The sequence below is a fragment of the Haliotis rufescens genome, unplaced genomic scaffold (assembly GCF_023055435.1).
Source record: "Haliotis rufescens isolate VD_foot unplaced genomic scaffold, xgHalRufe1.0.p SCAF_15, whole genome shotgun sequence".
NCBI lineage: Eukaryota > Metazoa > Mollusca > Gastropoda > Lepetellida > Haliotidae > Haliotis > Haliotis rufescens.
The window spans coordinates 12,639,330-12,655,565 of record NW_025963835.1 but is presented as its reverse complement, the minus strand read 5'-3'; the positions used below and the strand labels follow the sequence as shown (position 1 = coordinate 12,655,565).

The 16,236-nt window shown below is 40.0% G+C and overlaps 1 protein-coding gene across 2 annotated transcripts; it reads left to right on the top strand.

Moving 5' to 3' along the window:
- Positions 1-15,394, top strand: LOC124111340 (steroid 17-alpha-hydroxylase/17,20 lyase-like). 2 transcript variants are annotated; one of them, XM_046470995.2, is made up of 11 exons: positions 1-129; positions 3,120-3,343; positions 4,339-4,416; positions 6,472-6,570; positions 7,070-7,163; positions 7,873-8,028; positions 8,982-9,190; positions 9,571-9,699; positions 10,409-10,513; positions 12,971-13,105; positions 13,855-15,394. In XM_046470995.2, the coding sequence occupies exons 2-11, from the start codon at positions 3,136-3,138 to the stop codon at positions 14,199-14,201; spliced, it is 1,560 nt and encodes a 519-aa protein (XP_046326951.2). In that variant the 5' UTR covers positions 1-129; positions 3,120-3,135; the 3' UTR covers positions 14,202-15,394. The 2 variants fall into 2 exon arrangements, with proteins under 2 accessions (XP_046326951.2, XP_046326953.2); XM_046470997.2 differs by lacking the exon at positions 1-129 and adding an exon at positions 184-329.
- The last annotated feature ends 842 nt before the right edge of the window (positions 15,395-16,236 follow it).

The window sequence follows — 16,236 nt, the reverse complement described above, 5'->3', positions numbered from 1 at the left end:
GTGTAGATGAACCCTGTAGACCCTCTGTGGCTACATTTTCTTTAGTGTGAAATAGCGACGACCAATTGTTTATACCCTCTACACAGCCAGGACAGGCAGCATACAACTGAGCGCCTCACAAGTATACAGGTATAAGGAAATGTTAACCTTAATACCGCTTCTGTCCTTATGTCTAATACTCACTGTTTATTGATTCTAACATAGTGCTAGTAAACACGGGATAGTGGAAACTTTTGTTACTGTGTTCACTCAAGCGGCGTATTTGTGGGTCTGAGCTGGCTTGTACTTGAAAAACCACCAGGGCATCGACAGGCAGCGCTGACGTAGGGGTAACTATATCGCCGTTACGTCGACTTTGAACCCAATATCACAATGTTTACATGTGTCTAACTAATTATATATAACTGCCCTCGGGACTGTTCCCTATGCTTCTTTAGACACGAACAGTTCACATACCACAATACATCGATAGACCCGGCGCTCTATGATATAGATACTGTCTACAATAATAGAACAATTGTACACTCCCTGCACTCTGCTATTACTATTATTTCAATCGTGGTTGTACTGATAACGGAACGTACAACATTGACAGATCGAAATTACACAACAGTTGACAGGTATGACCTATATCTGCCTCGATGTGAACAGCAGTTACGTGAGTGAGTGTCGGGGGTTAAATATTGTCCGTAAGGTTGACGGATTCCCTCTCACGGGTGGGGGATTGTGCGCTCTCATAAGATGGTACTAGTCCTTCTGTACGTGATTTATTGTCTAGGTGTGAGAGCATGTCCAGTGCAGACAACCTTCCTTCCCGAATACATTTTGTTTCAGCGCATCCGATCTGCATAGTCAATGTTAAATCTCAGTGTACATGCGGACACTAAGTTTTCATCGAAGTTTTCAGAATGCAGTGACAGTACGCAGGTACATGATTGCACATTGGGAGTATTTGCAACACACTCTCAATCACTGAATTAACTGTTAATAAATACAATGAGTGTAGACAATTGGAATAAAAACGTCAATAAAAATGTTTTTTGTGGAAATGTTTGAAAATGTTACTGGGTCATATTATATGATGCAAAGAAGCACAGGATACAAATAGATATTAAATAACTACTGTCTTATATAACATGGCGTCAGGTAATCAGTATCTGAATTTTATTCCGAAAATGTCCCTATGTCAGCAAAAAGAAACAAAATGTACCTATAACGAACTCAAAGGGACTGCTAACTTTAGTTCGATATAACCGTAGTTCGTTATAAGCATATATACAGCATAACTACAGCAAATAGTCGGGACCAAAAAAGTAAGTTCGTTATATCCGTCAGTTCGTTATAAGCGTGTTCGTTATAACCGTAGTTTACTGTATTTCGTTAGGAAATTGTTACGGGATGCATCTTTTAAAATCATTTTATATAGAAAGATAAAGTAGTTGTGCCTTTACAGTCGGATATGTCGTAATAGATATATGATTCCGTAGCATTTGGTTGATTAACCATGCAAATTTTGTTGCGTTTTTGTCCGCATTAACCAATTAGACCACGACCCACTTACGGACTAACTGTCTGATAATACAATGGACTGGGCTTGTGTATTTGCGCTGAACAATGTCACTGACTTCGTATGGTTGTCTTCAGTGCTTTGGTGTTAATGATTTAAAAAAGCAGCCCGTGAAGTTATTGTTGTCGACGTATTTATTTACAAGATTATTTTATGATTTCAAATGCTTTTTTGCGTTTATGGCGCAGTAACCGTAAACCCCGGTGTGGATATATTAATTATATGTAAGTACTTTAGATAGATGTATTATGGTATGGTTAAATTAGTATATTAAGCTTGGCGGGCTGTTTTTAGATACTGTCAGGTAATACTATGGGAACAGGTTAGGTTCAGAGAAGCGTGACTGAGTACGGCTGATAGCTGGGGTAACAATAGGGAGGTCAGGGGTAGCTTGCTTGTATTTTGGGGTCAGTTTAAATAGCAGGGGAGGGTAATAATTTGTGCAGTCAGCCAGAATCAGTATGTTCATTTAAGGGATGGACTGACATTGTGCAAGATTCCTACTCTGGTTGGCGTAAGTTTTTAAATTTATTTGTTTCATGTAGAATTGTATTTTTGAGAATAGAATTGTAAGTTACGCATTGTTTTCAAATGTAATTATATACATATCTTGATTGCAATATCCATAAGCCACTGTAACAACAACAAGAACCTAAAACAACATATGGTTAAAGTATAAACCGTTCCACTCAGAAAATTGTAAATCGGAGTATTGGTGCATTGATGTATGTATTGTCAGGTATTGACACATACCTAAGTGACTCTAGTTGCTTATATTATATTGTAGTGTCCCGGAACTGGCCGGTTATCCTTATAATCAAGTACGTAGGAGGAAAGAAGTACCTCCGGTAGTAAGGACAGACGAACCTCTCAAATTACGCGAGGAGAGAAGTATCTCCGTTGCGCTGCATATCATAGGATGAACACAGCCGTGGCATCCATGTAACACAGGCGCCCTGAACCCCATGGGGAAAACATCGCCTGGGTGTAAAGATCACCATTCTCTATTACGAGGAAGTATCCTCTTGTGAACTGATCAGTGACATCAGAAATCCTTGAGTTTATGTATTTAACTGATGGGAAAGTGACAGCGGAGTGGCTTTGTTGTTTGTTTTTGTATATATGTACATCCATGAGGTTATTAATGTGTATTAGTTGTGTTATTATTAAACATTTCTATAGTGTTGTGTTAGTATTGTTAGAAGTGGACTATTTGTATTGTAGTATCGTGATAGTTGTATTGTTAGTAGTAAGATATTAGTATTCGTAGTAGATATTAGTATTGTTAGTAGTAGGACATTCGTAATAGAAGTAGAATAAGTTCAGCTAGTTTAGTTAATTGTGTTAGTTAATTTGGAATTAGTTTGCATTTAAGTATTGTTATTGGGGTTTAAAGTTAACTTAAGGGAAGGAATAAATCTTTATTAAAACTTAATTTGAGTTTGTGGTTGATTCAAAACGCGACAGTGTGCTCTTCGGGGTTTTTTTTCGTTTATACCTCCATAAACGCAAAACATTGCTGACGTCAGTTCTTAAATGTCCTGCCTTACAGGTAGAAGACGCAGGACATGGAGTTGCTACAGAGGCTGCCTCACCTGGAGCAGCTACTGGACTGGATCAAGCTTAAGGGATGGGAGGAATGGTTGCCTACCAGTCTCACCGGCCGGGCTGTTCTAGTGGGGTCAGGCGTCGGAGTGGTCGTTTATCTCATCACCAAGAAGAGGTACAAGCTACCCCCTGGACCCCGAGGATGGCCGTTGCTTGGGAACCTTCTAGGTGATGATATGCCACGTTGTACCATTTCTAAGCATTTAATAATAGTGAGTGAGTGAGTGAGTGAGTTGGGTTTAACGCCGCCTTTAACAGTATTCCAGTTATAGCACGGCGTGTCAGCTTAATGTGGGGGGAAAGACCGAAGTGATGCAGATCTAAGACGTTTACCACTTTGGTGAAAACCCATGAGCACTGGTACGGTCTGACAAACACTTGCCACGGGTGGAAGTCTAACTATATCTGCACCATTGAATATCACTGGAAACTTTCTAACTACGTGTGTGTGTGTGTGTGTGTGTGTGTGTGTGTGTGGGGGGGGGGGGGGGTGGGGGTGGGGGTGGGGGGTGGGGTGGGGGTGTGTGTGTGGGGGGGTGGGGTGTCTGTGTTGGGGGTGTGGGGGGTGTGGGGGGGGGTGTGGGTGTGTGTGGGTGGGTGTGTGTGTGTGTGAGTGTATGTGAGAGAGAGAGAGAGAGAGAGAGAGAGAGAGAATAAGGGTGTCTGAGTGAGTTAGCTTTGAATGTAATGATAAAAAGAATATCAATCGCTTCCTACGTATTTTCCGGGCACCAAATATAAAGTCTATCTTAGAAAAAGTTATAACGTTTCACTTAACTTACCTTTACGTGTGTGTGTGAAGGGTGATATTAATGAAAGAGGACACATTCCCATTTTCTTGCACGCCTGGTGTCATCACTAATTGATAGTTATTCATTAACACATGTTTTTGGTATAGTCGGAATCGTACAATGGACTGCTGTCAGCAGAGATTACCAATAGATAAGTCATGCTTATGAAAATAGAGACAGTTAAACAATATACATATATCAGTTTGAAGTGGTAACATTTATTTCAGTATGTGTTTGCTGTAAATGTTATAACACTTGTACTGACTGTAATTTTAGAAACACAATTTCGTATGGACATAATTAGCATTAGCCAGGGACAAAAGTTGTCCCCGCTGAGAACATGTTTTTAAAAGAATGTATTAAAACCACCAGATTTCCGGAACGCAACTATCTACGAGAAGATAACGGAGTGGACAGCTCAGTATGGTCCTGTTGTGAGGTTTAATATGGGTAAGTAAACAGTTACCTGTTGTCGGGAGGTGGTTACGTTTTGCTCGTCACGCCGAAAGGCCTATTCCCCACAAGGGTACAATATGTGAAGCCCATTTCAGGTGTCCCCGCCGTGATGTTGATGCAATATTGCGAAGTGGGATAAAAACATCCTCATTCACACACTCACTGACACTTATCCACGCTTGAAAACTTAAATATGTCGTCAGCTATAAACGCTAACTTGAATACATGCCACTGTTGTAAGGATAACAACATCTTTATACTTTGTTACGACGGGTCAGGGCTGCTGATGAAAGGGCAAGAAGTTGCCCTCGGTGAGTGAGTGAGTTGGGTTTAACGCCGCTTTTAACAGTAATCCAGTTATATCACGGCGAGTTTACCACTTCGGTGAAACCCACGAGCACGGGTATGGTGCTGACAAACCTAGAAATGTAATCGGGTGAACCGAAATTCGAACCCACAATCACAGGTTACTGGCGTGCCAAAGGGACACAACTCTGCACAGCAAATTGCGGCTCCTTAGACGACTGGGCCACTCGTGCACCCATGTAGCCCTCAGAGGGAAACGGGCAAGGAGTAGAAGACCTCAGACTTAAAGAGCCAAGAAGTAGAACTGAAACGTTGGCACAAAGACTAAAGAAGCTGTTATCCATGCACAGTGTCAGTATTCATGTTGTTCCAGCTTCTAAATAGCTATCAAAACCTCCATCTTGTATTATATCATCTTGTATTGTATCTTCATGTCATTCATGTTTGTTTGTTGTTTAGCGTCACATTCAGCAATAGTCCAGCTAAATGACGAGGTTTTCATTGTGACATATACCCTGGACCTATGCTTAAACATAGCTTCGTTTAGAGCCTGATTCGAATGACCTGTCAAATCAAATGACATGATGAGCGAGACAAAGTGATGAGAGAAATGGAGTTTGTCATGTCACTTCCGATAGGAATCTGTGGTGGTCAAGGTATAGATAGAATGGAATTATATAACACTGTATAATCGAGAACTCGAAACTCAGAATCAACAGAATATGAAGAAGTTGTAGTGAAGAATACAATTCGTATGTGCCGATACAATATCGTATGATATCATACATCGTAACATATCGGAGAAGTCAATCCTATTCAATTCTCAACAGGAGGCTCAGAATATAAAAAAAAAACAACGCTGAGCAGTATGTATGGATGGTAACAGATATATGCCTAGTTTCCCGTATGGAAAAACACGCATATTCAATTTCTTCTTTAAATACTGTTGCATGGTGTATTTGGTATTTTGTTCGGGGGAATATTTTTGTGCTTCTTTGACCAACCTAAAAAGAATATATACGAGCGTCATTATTAATGGGTCACCTCGGCATCTAGGTTGTCTAACATGAACTTCGAACAAGCGTCAATTGCTCTGTTTGTTTGTTTGTGTGTTTGTTTGTTGTTTAACGCCGCACTCAGCAATATTCCAGCTATATGACGGCGGTCTGTAAATAATCAAGTCTGGACCAGACAATCCAGTGATTGATATCATGAGCATCGATCAACGCAATTGGGATACGATGACATGCATCAACCAAAAATGCAAGTCAGCGAGCCTGACCACCCGATCCCGTTAGTCGCCTCTTACGACAAGCATATTCGCCTTGTCACGGCAAGCATGGGTTGCTGAAGACCTTTTCTACCCCCATTTTCACGGGTCCAATTGGTCTGAGTGTGTTGACCATGTGATGAGAGTTGAACAACGTGTTGTTTATGCCTGCATCACACTTACTGAATAATTTTAGGAAACTGGTAACATTGACATGGACTATTAAAAACAATGAAAAATGAAGGTCTTGGAAAAGCTACTCAAAACACACGCGTGAACAGTGAATTGAAAATGCGATGGGTTTTTCATACTTTTATATTTTATCTGTGTGACTCATCAATAATGACGCTGAGTATATATGCATATAACAGCAACAATATATCGAGTGTTAACACATTACTTAAATGTAAGGATTAATTTGAAATTTATCAGTGGAATATGTTGTATAATAATCAAAAGTATTCTCATTACAGGACCAATGACAATGGTAGCTCTCAACAATATAGACGTTGTGATGGAGGCACTTGTTAAACGACAGGCGGACTTTGCAGGGCGGCCCCAGTCTTATACATGTAATACTGAGCGGATTAACCGTTACTATTTCACACTCAACGATATCATAAACGTTATGCTTCATTTTGCCTTTATAATATTATCGTTTATCAAGTTGGTTTTATCAATCTGCACATCTGGACGTTTTGGCTTCATCACATTCTGTCCATACCGTCTGTACATCCATGCCGACTCAACAAGAACATTTCATGCAAGAAATAACCTGCTGATTTTATCCTTTGTTTTATTCAAATTTCGCAATTTTACCGTGTATCATAATACGTGGGGGTACTACTACACTTCCAGTCATGGTAAGAAGCGATAGAGAAATAGCTAAAACCCATCAGTTGAATGACCAATTTATTTCATAAATGACAGGTGTGCCTACGTGAATTGTAGTTGACGTACATGAATATGTTTCGATTAAATGCCGATCATTTGGCACATATATCATGAATCAGGAAAAGAGTAAATGCGCAATTTTACACACACTTACATGTATATGATGTTTCTTACCAGCCCAACTTCTCAGTGACGGAGGGAGGAGTATCGCCTTCGGAGACTACAGCCCTACTTGGAAACTACACAGGAAGCTGGCTTCAAAAGCATTGAAGTGAGCTATTTGATATAAGAGAGATACTCACATCATGTATCATTTCGCAGACTTGCTAAATTATTGCTGATAATATTGAGGTGTGTTGCCATTCATGGCTTTAGTGAGCAAATTCAGATTTCAAAAATGACCCCAAAATGTCTAACAATTTATCATGTTTATAATTATTAACATGAATAATTACGGCAGTATGAACTTTTAGCTTTAAATTAAGAAGAAGATATTTTGTTGTCTTAATTCTTTGCTAGGTAATGAGAAAAAACTCCTCCTAGACAAATGACATACGAGATTTGTAAGGGAATTCAGATAAGGAACCAGCAAATACGAAAGATATCTTTACTCTTGAAAGCCAGCATTTGATTCTTAAATGTATGAAGGAGGTTGGACAGCATAAAAAGGATGTTGAATATGTGGCTGAATAATATGGCTTGTTTTAAAAATCTAAATTGTGAGCAATGTGTATTGCCAACTTGCCTTTCATTGTAGTTGATGTCAAGATATGTTTTACTTACAATGTACGTCAATCGATGTTGTTTTATTGTGAACCTGTGATTATTTACCCACTGATTGTTTTACTGTCTATGATTTGAATGTAAATCCACAATTTGTTCTAATCGCTCTATGCCTGTGATATTGCCGATTCAACTTTAAATTTGCATTTTAAATCATTCGCTCCTATCATGTCAAGATGTTCTCTCTCCTTGCACAGACACTACATGACGGGTACCCGCCTAGACCAGGGGATAGAGCGCTCCCTCACTAAAGGCATAGAGCTGATACAGGAGATGGAGGGGCCATTCAATCCTCATCACGTTGTCTCCCTCATTGTGTTCAACATCATCAACAATATCTGCTTCAGTGTCACGTGAGTGGAACATTATCCATATATCTAACATTGAGTCCTCTGGTAATAATGGCATTAAATAGAATCCTCAACACAGATGTAACATGCTGGAATGTCTCATGCAAGGACCTACAGAATAGCTACTAAGTTAAGGTAACTTGTTCTTGAGTGAGTGCGTGAATGAGTTGGGTTTAACGCCTTTTGAACAGCATTCCAGGTAGATCACGGCGTGTCAGCTTAATGTGGGAGGAGACATGTTCTGAATACCTCTACCCAGGTTATGTTTCTCGCTGTCCTTTTCACAAGCATTAGAAGGGGAAATCAACCATGTCTAGATATGATAGAGGGGAATGTATGATGTGATACTGTAAGTTGTTATTGTAATATATTAATGTATTTTCCTTCCTCCAGCATGAAGGAGTGGGGACGCACAATTTTATAAACACAGAGTTGCATGTCTTATGCACGCTAGAAACCCGGTTTGTAAGCACCAAACCCTGCTCGTGTGTTTTACCAAAGTGATAAATCTGGGTCTTGAATCACTTCGAGCATTCCTCCTTCACGAATCTCATAGGCTGTTATATACCTGAAATACTTGAAGTTCTCAAGGCGGCGTTAAACAAGACTCACACGTTCGGTTGCTCTTCTGACAGGATAGGGTAGCCCTGTCTTTAACATATTCACACCTTTGGGTGGCCCAGTCGTCTGAGGTGTCGCAATTCGCTGTGCAGAGTTGGGCTCGCCAGAAACCTATGATCGTGGATTCGAAAACTAGATCGCCCCGGTTATATTTCTAGGTTTGTCAGCATCATACCCGTGCTCGTGGGTTTCACCAAAGTGGTACAAGTCTGAGACCTGCATCACGTCGGGCTTTCCTCCCACATTAATCTGACATGCCGTGATATAACTGAAATTCTGTTCAAAGCAGCGTTCAACCCAACTCATTCACTCACTCACCTAAACCACACTTTCAGATGCGACGTTGACGACAACTACTTCAAAGAGATGTTGCGCATTTTAGACTCCTTCCTGGACGACCTCGGCAACGGCTTTCTTGAGGATATAATCCCCCCTCTTCGTCTCTTCCACACCAAGAAGCTGAAAACTGTAATAAAAGTCTTGGAGGAGTTCTTTGATAACTTGAATAAAGAAATTGACAAGCATCGACAGACCATATCTAAAGGTGCATAATGTTGTTCGGTCTTTTTGTTCCGTTTAGGGTAATTCTAATAATACAAAAGTTCCCACAAATTGTACACATCACAACATGCTTCTAAATATCATTTGCTTCCGCAATTAGATATGTTCTTGAATGTCTGCGTGGTGTTTCAAGAGTTCTAGTGCAACTGAGTGTAACTTTCATTGCATTCCACAGAAGTTAGGCTGTGACAGAGAAAATGTTGGTTATGGTAACTGGAACTGATAGCTGTAATTTGGACCCAGATCGTAGACTGCGTGTTGGTTCATTCACTGTCATGCAAAAAACTGTGCCCTGCACATGGCTATATAGGAACAGTATTAACGCCTATGCCAATCGTTCTGTTCATTATGTTCTCATAACAGATAACATCCGTGATTTCTGTGATGCCCTGTTACTGGCTCAAGAAGAAGCCCGTGACGAAGAGGACCCGGACGTGATGTCACAGATGAGTGACCGCCATATCACTCAGACTCTCTCTGACATATTTTCTGGTATATATTTCAAACTTCAGTTCAACATTTTGTTACTGTTAAGTCGTTCCCACGTGAGTCTGTACCTGTACGGATAGGAATACAGTTTAACATAACTTTTTTGTATCGGACAGGAAACTTTTGGCACCTCCTCCCGAAAGACATGGTTTAACCTTGTTATGACCTTCATTGTCCGATCTGGAAGAGACCGACCATTCAACATTCGTAGGAGAATGTTATGTTGGCGAGGAGTTTTCGTTTCCACTATTGTCACGAAGGAGTTATTTTGATTCCAAAATCATCCCACACCCCACACCTCAGAATAAAAATGATCCCTATCAGTTTGGATAAACTGCGTTGGCCCTGTTGGTGACACCTATGCTCATATTCGATTCCCCTCATGTTTAAAAATATGGTACCCATTATTTGTGTCCCATGTCGTCATCTGCACAGACAGGAAGTAGCTAAAAAGTGATGTAAACTTATACCTTATTTCTCAGTGTAACGCACTTGTGACTCTCCATCAGTAAAATCTGGCAGAATAGACAACTAGATACAGTGTCGGACACTGAAAATACTTACCTATATTTACAATTTGTGGTGGTGGGAGTGCCACAAATCTCAAAGGTCTAGCTATGTTTGGCTAACATATAATTATTTTGATGAATTTAAGCTCCTTATTCATTTCCTTTAATGATATACTTGAAGTGATTATACTGTATCCCTGCAGCCGGGATGGACACCTCTCGCTTCACGCTGCTGTGGACGCTACTGGAACTGGCTCAGCACCCTGACATCCAGGACAAGCTTCACACGGAGGTCGACCGAGCCCTGGGTAAGTTCATACCCTGATATTATACGGTATGGTGACGACAAGTTACATGTTCATACGCTGATATTGTAATAGGTGGTATTATGATATGGTGTATTCTACCATGACTATTGATGAATGCTTGATTCTGATTGCTTAAAGGGAGAATTCCTTTTTGCTACGGAAACCCCTATAAAATATATTAGGCCTTTTCACACAAAAATGTGCGTATGAATACATCGAGAGCCTAAATATCGATTCATAAAAATGGCTGCCGACCGATCACCCCCATATGAACTGTAAAACGTATCGATATTTCCTCTATTACACGCTTGGTCTCTAATACAATCCATGTTTCTAATGCATGCCACGCCAATGGCTTTCGCGAAACTAACTGGCGGCCTTGTGTCTAATAGAGGAAATACGGTAGTTTGATATCGGATGTTTTTGGCGACGATATGTTGTTCTTGGCCGTAATCCTGAATGCTTCGGTGATGAGATTACACTGAAGGCTTTACGAGGGCATATCTTTTGCATACAAATGAAAGTTTTGATCGTCATTGAAACAAACGATTATGAAAGTAAAATATACATTATAAAAATGTGTTTGAAGAAACTTTATTCATGACAACATGATGTTTACAAACATTTTTGAGTTCGATTTTCATTGCCAACTCCGTCAACCACCACCGTAAGGATTTGGGAAGAGCGGATTTGAAAATCCATCAGAAAACATTCGATCGTCCCTTCGAAAGGCCACGAAAACAACGTCCCGACATCACCAATTAAGTCACGGCTTATAATACTTGATGAAATGCATTTCAGAACACGCACAATTAAGAAAATCATACACGAACCACTGTTTCTGGGCAACAATTGTATCTTTGCTTTCACACGCTGGCTTTGAATCCGTGAAATCTTGAAATTGACAGGTCAAATCATGCAGTTTCCTCGGGTCAATATACCCGGCTCGTCTGCAGCCTAAAACGCGGCAGTTCAATCATGCTCACTTCCATTGGTAATCATATTGTACCCGCATTCTCACTCCCAGTAACTCCACATGTTAATGTTGAACCACATCATAGATCAGGGTTGTCATCTTGCTTCGTGTGTTAGGTAAACAACAACATTGGCAGCCATTGACAGTTGTGAGGTGTGAGTAACCGTGATGTAGGTCAAGTTCTGCCACGTCAAAGTTGGGGGTGGAGAGCCTTTTATTTGGATTTTTTATTATTTACGCGGGGTAATTGCTAACTAACCGATAACACTTACACATGTAAAATAAATAGTAGAATATTAATTCATAAAGTTTGTTGTTGAAATATATCCGTTTAGCATTTTTTTTAAATAGTTGTACAACCTGTCACCCCGACAATGGAAATGGCATGTTCGATTTCCAAGAAATGATTCCTCTCACTGATTTCCAAGAAATGACTTGGCTAATCCAAACAGTGCACAGTTTGCGATGAAATTAAAACATCTATCTATGGACTACGTTTGGAGGGTTATTTGTCAACTTCTTTTTGAAAAACTATGTGTTTTGAACACTTATTTTAATCTACTCAAGACTATGGGATTTTTAATCTTTAACTTTAGTAATATTTGTTGCATATATAACTACCTGTGACCACTTTTCGTAATGTTCTAAGATTGCGGACCTTTGTATCCTGTGTTGTTACGCTTTGCAAAAAAGCACCGTTTCAAAGCGTTGTTGCCCTCTTGGTAAAATGGAGATAAACCTGCTGTGTTTCGAAAGCGCCTGGTTCCAAATTAAAATAGGAGGTATCTACTTTATAGTGGGACTACATCAAATTTCAAAACACAGTAGGTTTCTCTCCTAAATTATGACACTTTGATACGTGTATTGGCTGATGTTATGATACGTTGTCATGATACGCTCATATGAGTGAGTGAGTCAGCTTAATGTGGGAGGAAAGCCCGAAGTGATGCAGGTCTCAGACGTTTACCACTTTGGTGAAACCTACGAGCACGGGTATGGTGCTGACAAACCTAGAAACATAATCGTGGCGAACCGGGGTTCGAACCCACATGCATAGGTTTCTGGCGTGCCCAAGGGACACAACTCTGTATGGCGAATTGCGGGACCTTAGACGACTGGGCCACCCGTGCTCAGCGGCCATGTTTATTAAGGTAAAGGCCGCATGATGGTCGGGAGAGTACATAAGAAAAAATTACGTTCTGTCACTTACACGAACCACTTGGATGTAAAAAGGTCATCGTCGACGTAGTTGTGGTGATGCGAAGGCATCTCATACGTTCTTCCTGTCTGACCACGTCGGCCACGTTTTGTAGAAGATGTACCTATACGTACGAAAGATCTAGTGACGTGTTACGTAGTTATGGTTACAACTGGGGATCAAAGGTCCTGCCCGGGGGATGTTGTTGAAAGCACGAGCAAGTATAGGCTTGAGTTTATCTTTAGTTTAGTCTCATGAGTAATATAGAATTATGAATGTCCAGGTTCCAGTCGTTTCCCCAGTGTATCAGACAGGAGTAGTCTCCCTTACACTGACGCTGTGCTTCACGAGAGCATGAGGTTACACACCGTGGTGCCAAGCGGACTTCCCCACAAAGCACTGTGTGATACGAAAGTCGGTAAGTCACGGGGGTCCACTGGTCGATAGGCTGAGTATCTATTTTTAGAATCTAGATGATTATTTTCTAACTTTTCAATTGAACAAAGAAGGGCGTTGACAATTTATTAACAGGTTTTGCATGAAAGTATTATTAATAGTGTTTAAAGTGTTACAACAGTTTAACCAGATGCGGATAAGACTTTAATCTATAAAAAAAAAACATTATCGTTGTATTTGTTATAATTAGTTAGCTGTTGTTTTATGGATGAACGACTGCCTTCATATATTCCCTCGATATCTAACATGAAGCGACATTCCACACGAGTAAACAGTCACGTCATAGTTTAAAAAACGATATGGCGCCGCTCTCCTTCACGTTTTCATCTTGAGGCATACGTGACCTGTCATTAACTTGGAATTATTTCACTTTTTGTTTGCTATATTACGCGGAATATTTGACAGTTTGAATTTTAAGTAGTTCGTGAATCACGAGAGTTCGAGTTGCACAGTGAAAACAAAATCATACCAGCAGACATCTTAAAGAGATCCCGTCAACAACAGACGACTGTCTGCACTGAGATGATCGTTTGATATTCTAGGGTTGGGAGGAGGTGGTGTTGGTGCGTAGGGAGAGTAGTGGGTGGGTGTAATTAAAAATAGTCATTATTACCATTTAGTTTCTATTTTAGGACAGGACAAGTTATAACTTACTAACGTGATTGTCGGTTATCAGTGCATATGAATGTATTCCAAACATGACCTTTTCAGGTGGCTATGACATTCCCAAAGGAACCACCGTCGTTATCAACCACTACGCTTTGCACCAGGATCCAGAACAGTGGCGGGACCCGCAAGTATACAATCCAGACCGGTTCCTTGACAATGATGGCAAGATGGCTGCCAAACCAGAGAGCTGGCTTCCGTTCTCCGCTGGAAGAAGAGTGTGTCTCGGAGAGAGCGTGGCCAAGCCGGAACTGCATCTTCTGCTGGCTGGAATCATGAGGCATTTCAAAGTATCCCTCCCACCTGGAGCTAAGGTGAACCTTGAGCCTGGTGGATCATCTTTCGCAAACGTACCACAACATTATGAACTCAATTTTGAATCGAGACTTTAGCTCAGATTTTATACTGGGATAAAACAACAGGAACAAGAATCTATTGTACATATGATTAGCAAATAGTTGTTTTCTATGATGGTATGGCTGTTGTTAATATACGTGTTCAAGGCATTTTAATGTGAGTATATGTCCCAGCACAATCAAGTCTCGCCTGGATAGATTAGTGAAGGCAGTTTTGTGTTGCTGTAAGCAATATTCAAGCTACATCAAATTAGGCTGATAAAACTGATTCGTGGCCAGACAGAATATCAGATCCTCATTAGACGGTACATAGGGTGTTCTCTGATCCTGGGTACTTATTCTGTCCAGGAAAACACACAGGGCTACAGTTGAGGTGAAATAAAAGAAACACATAAACGACTATTAGGGTCCTAATTATCAAAAAATAGATGATCTCTCGACTGTTTACTGGCACATATTTGATTATTTTAGTTATAGACATTCCACGATATTCTAGGAACCACAGGGATCGCTTGTCTAACTTTTGTGTAACGTATTCAAGATGTATAACTGATAACTGATGAAGAATCTGATGGATTGGAACATTCGAACGGATGAAAATACATAATCCAAATGCCTTTATTAACATGTTAAAAGTCCACGATGATAATCGAAATAACGAATGTTTTTCACATGTAGGATTGCTGCTCTTCACTGCACGATTTCCATATGAATGGCTAGTTCAGGATTGTAGAAACATTGATCACTTCATACATACTTTAAAATACACTTTCAGTTGTCCATTCCTATAATATCAATCACTAAGTCGCCTTATGACAACGCCCTATGACAACGCTTCTGGCGTTGACGTTTTCAATAGACATAAACATACTGCAGTGGGTCCAGACAATACGTAACTCAACATTTCTCTCAAATTACTGATCATTTAAAGTCAGCATTAGAACCCGAACTACGTGGATGTTGAAATGAAAGATGTGATGGGAATATTAGCTATATTTCGTTTTCATTATCACAGTGTAAAGTTTCAGAAACAACGTTATTGTAAAACCTTGTCCCACCTGACCAGTCACTTTGTGAACATTGTAACTTAAATGCTTTATTTAATTTTAATATGCTTGTTCCATATTTCCGATAATATTGTTACCATTTTCCTTCATGGTCCAAATGTCAAGCTTCGATTAGTACAAAATGTGTAAATGTATTAAAGGAAATATCAATATTCTTAAAAATACATCTTCGTTTTCTTTACTCTACCGTTTTTTATAACACTTTTAATTTCAGCTAATTGTAATTTTATTTCGCCACACTTCATACAAGGTAAATGTGGCCCATGCATCCGAGATCTTTGAGTTTTTTGTTCTGGTTTTTGGTTGTGGCGGAATTTTACGTATGATTTTAAATACGGCTTTGAGTTTTGAAGTAGGCTGTCTGAGATTTGACACCTACAGTTAATTTGACACAAATCGCCGTCATACAGCTGGCAACTGTGTAAGGCTTGTCAAAGACGTGCTGCAGTTCTTGATTCTATTTATATATAATTAAAGGACAAAGTGTGTTGAGGGTGTGTATGAAGACACCAATGTACACTATACTGGTGATTGCGAAGGCTTTATGGAATCGTTTATTTACTGATCCATTGATCGTTTGTGGCCATTTACTGATTACATAAGAGCCCCGAATACAAAAGTCAGTGAACTCACTTATGTCCAGTATTTGTCACAATAGCCATAGTAGGAAGGCGTTGCATAGTCCTCGTCTCGCTAGTATAGATACAAGCAGCTTTTTATAGATTTTGTAAGCTTCTCGAACCACGTAGTCCGACAACAACTGTAAACAAGGATGTGGACAAGCTGGAACTCTCTATACCAGGAGGATAACGAAGATGTGACGGAGTGTTATGACGCTCTTTGAAATCTTTGTAGAAAGTGCATGCTCGCTTGTATCTCAAACATTGTGAAATGTAGAATCACCAAAGGCTGGAGCTGCTGAGATGTTGCTCGGCATAAAGGAAAAGATGACTGATGGAAAGTTGAAGTAATCCGTTGCTAGTGTTTGCTTAAATGTCTTATCC

Bases quoted from the DNA above. Each gene is read 5' to 3' on its own strand.
- LOC124111340 (XM_046470995.2), top strand. From the start codon at position 3,136: ATGGAGTTGCTACAGAGGCTGCCTCACCTGGAGCAGCTACTGGACTGG. The intron at 6,571-7,069 runs GTAATACTGAGC...GTTTCTTACCAG, and splicing joins GCGGCCCCAGTCTTATACAT to CCCAACTTCTCAGTGACGGA. The intron at 10,514-12,970 runs GTAAGTTCATAC...ATGAATGTCCAG, and splicing joins GGAGGTCGACCGAGCCCTGG to GTTCCAGTCGTTTCCCCAGT.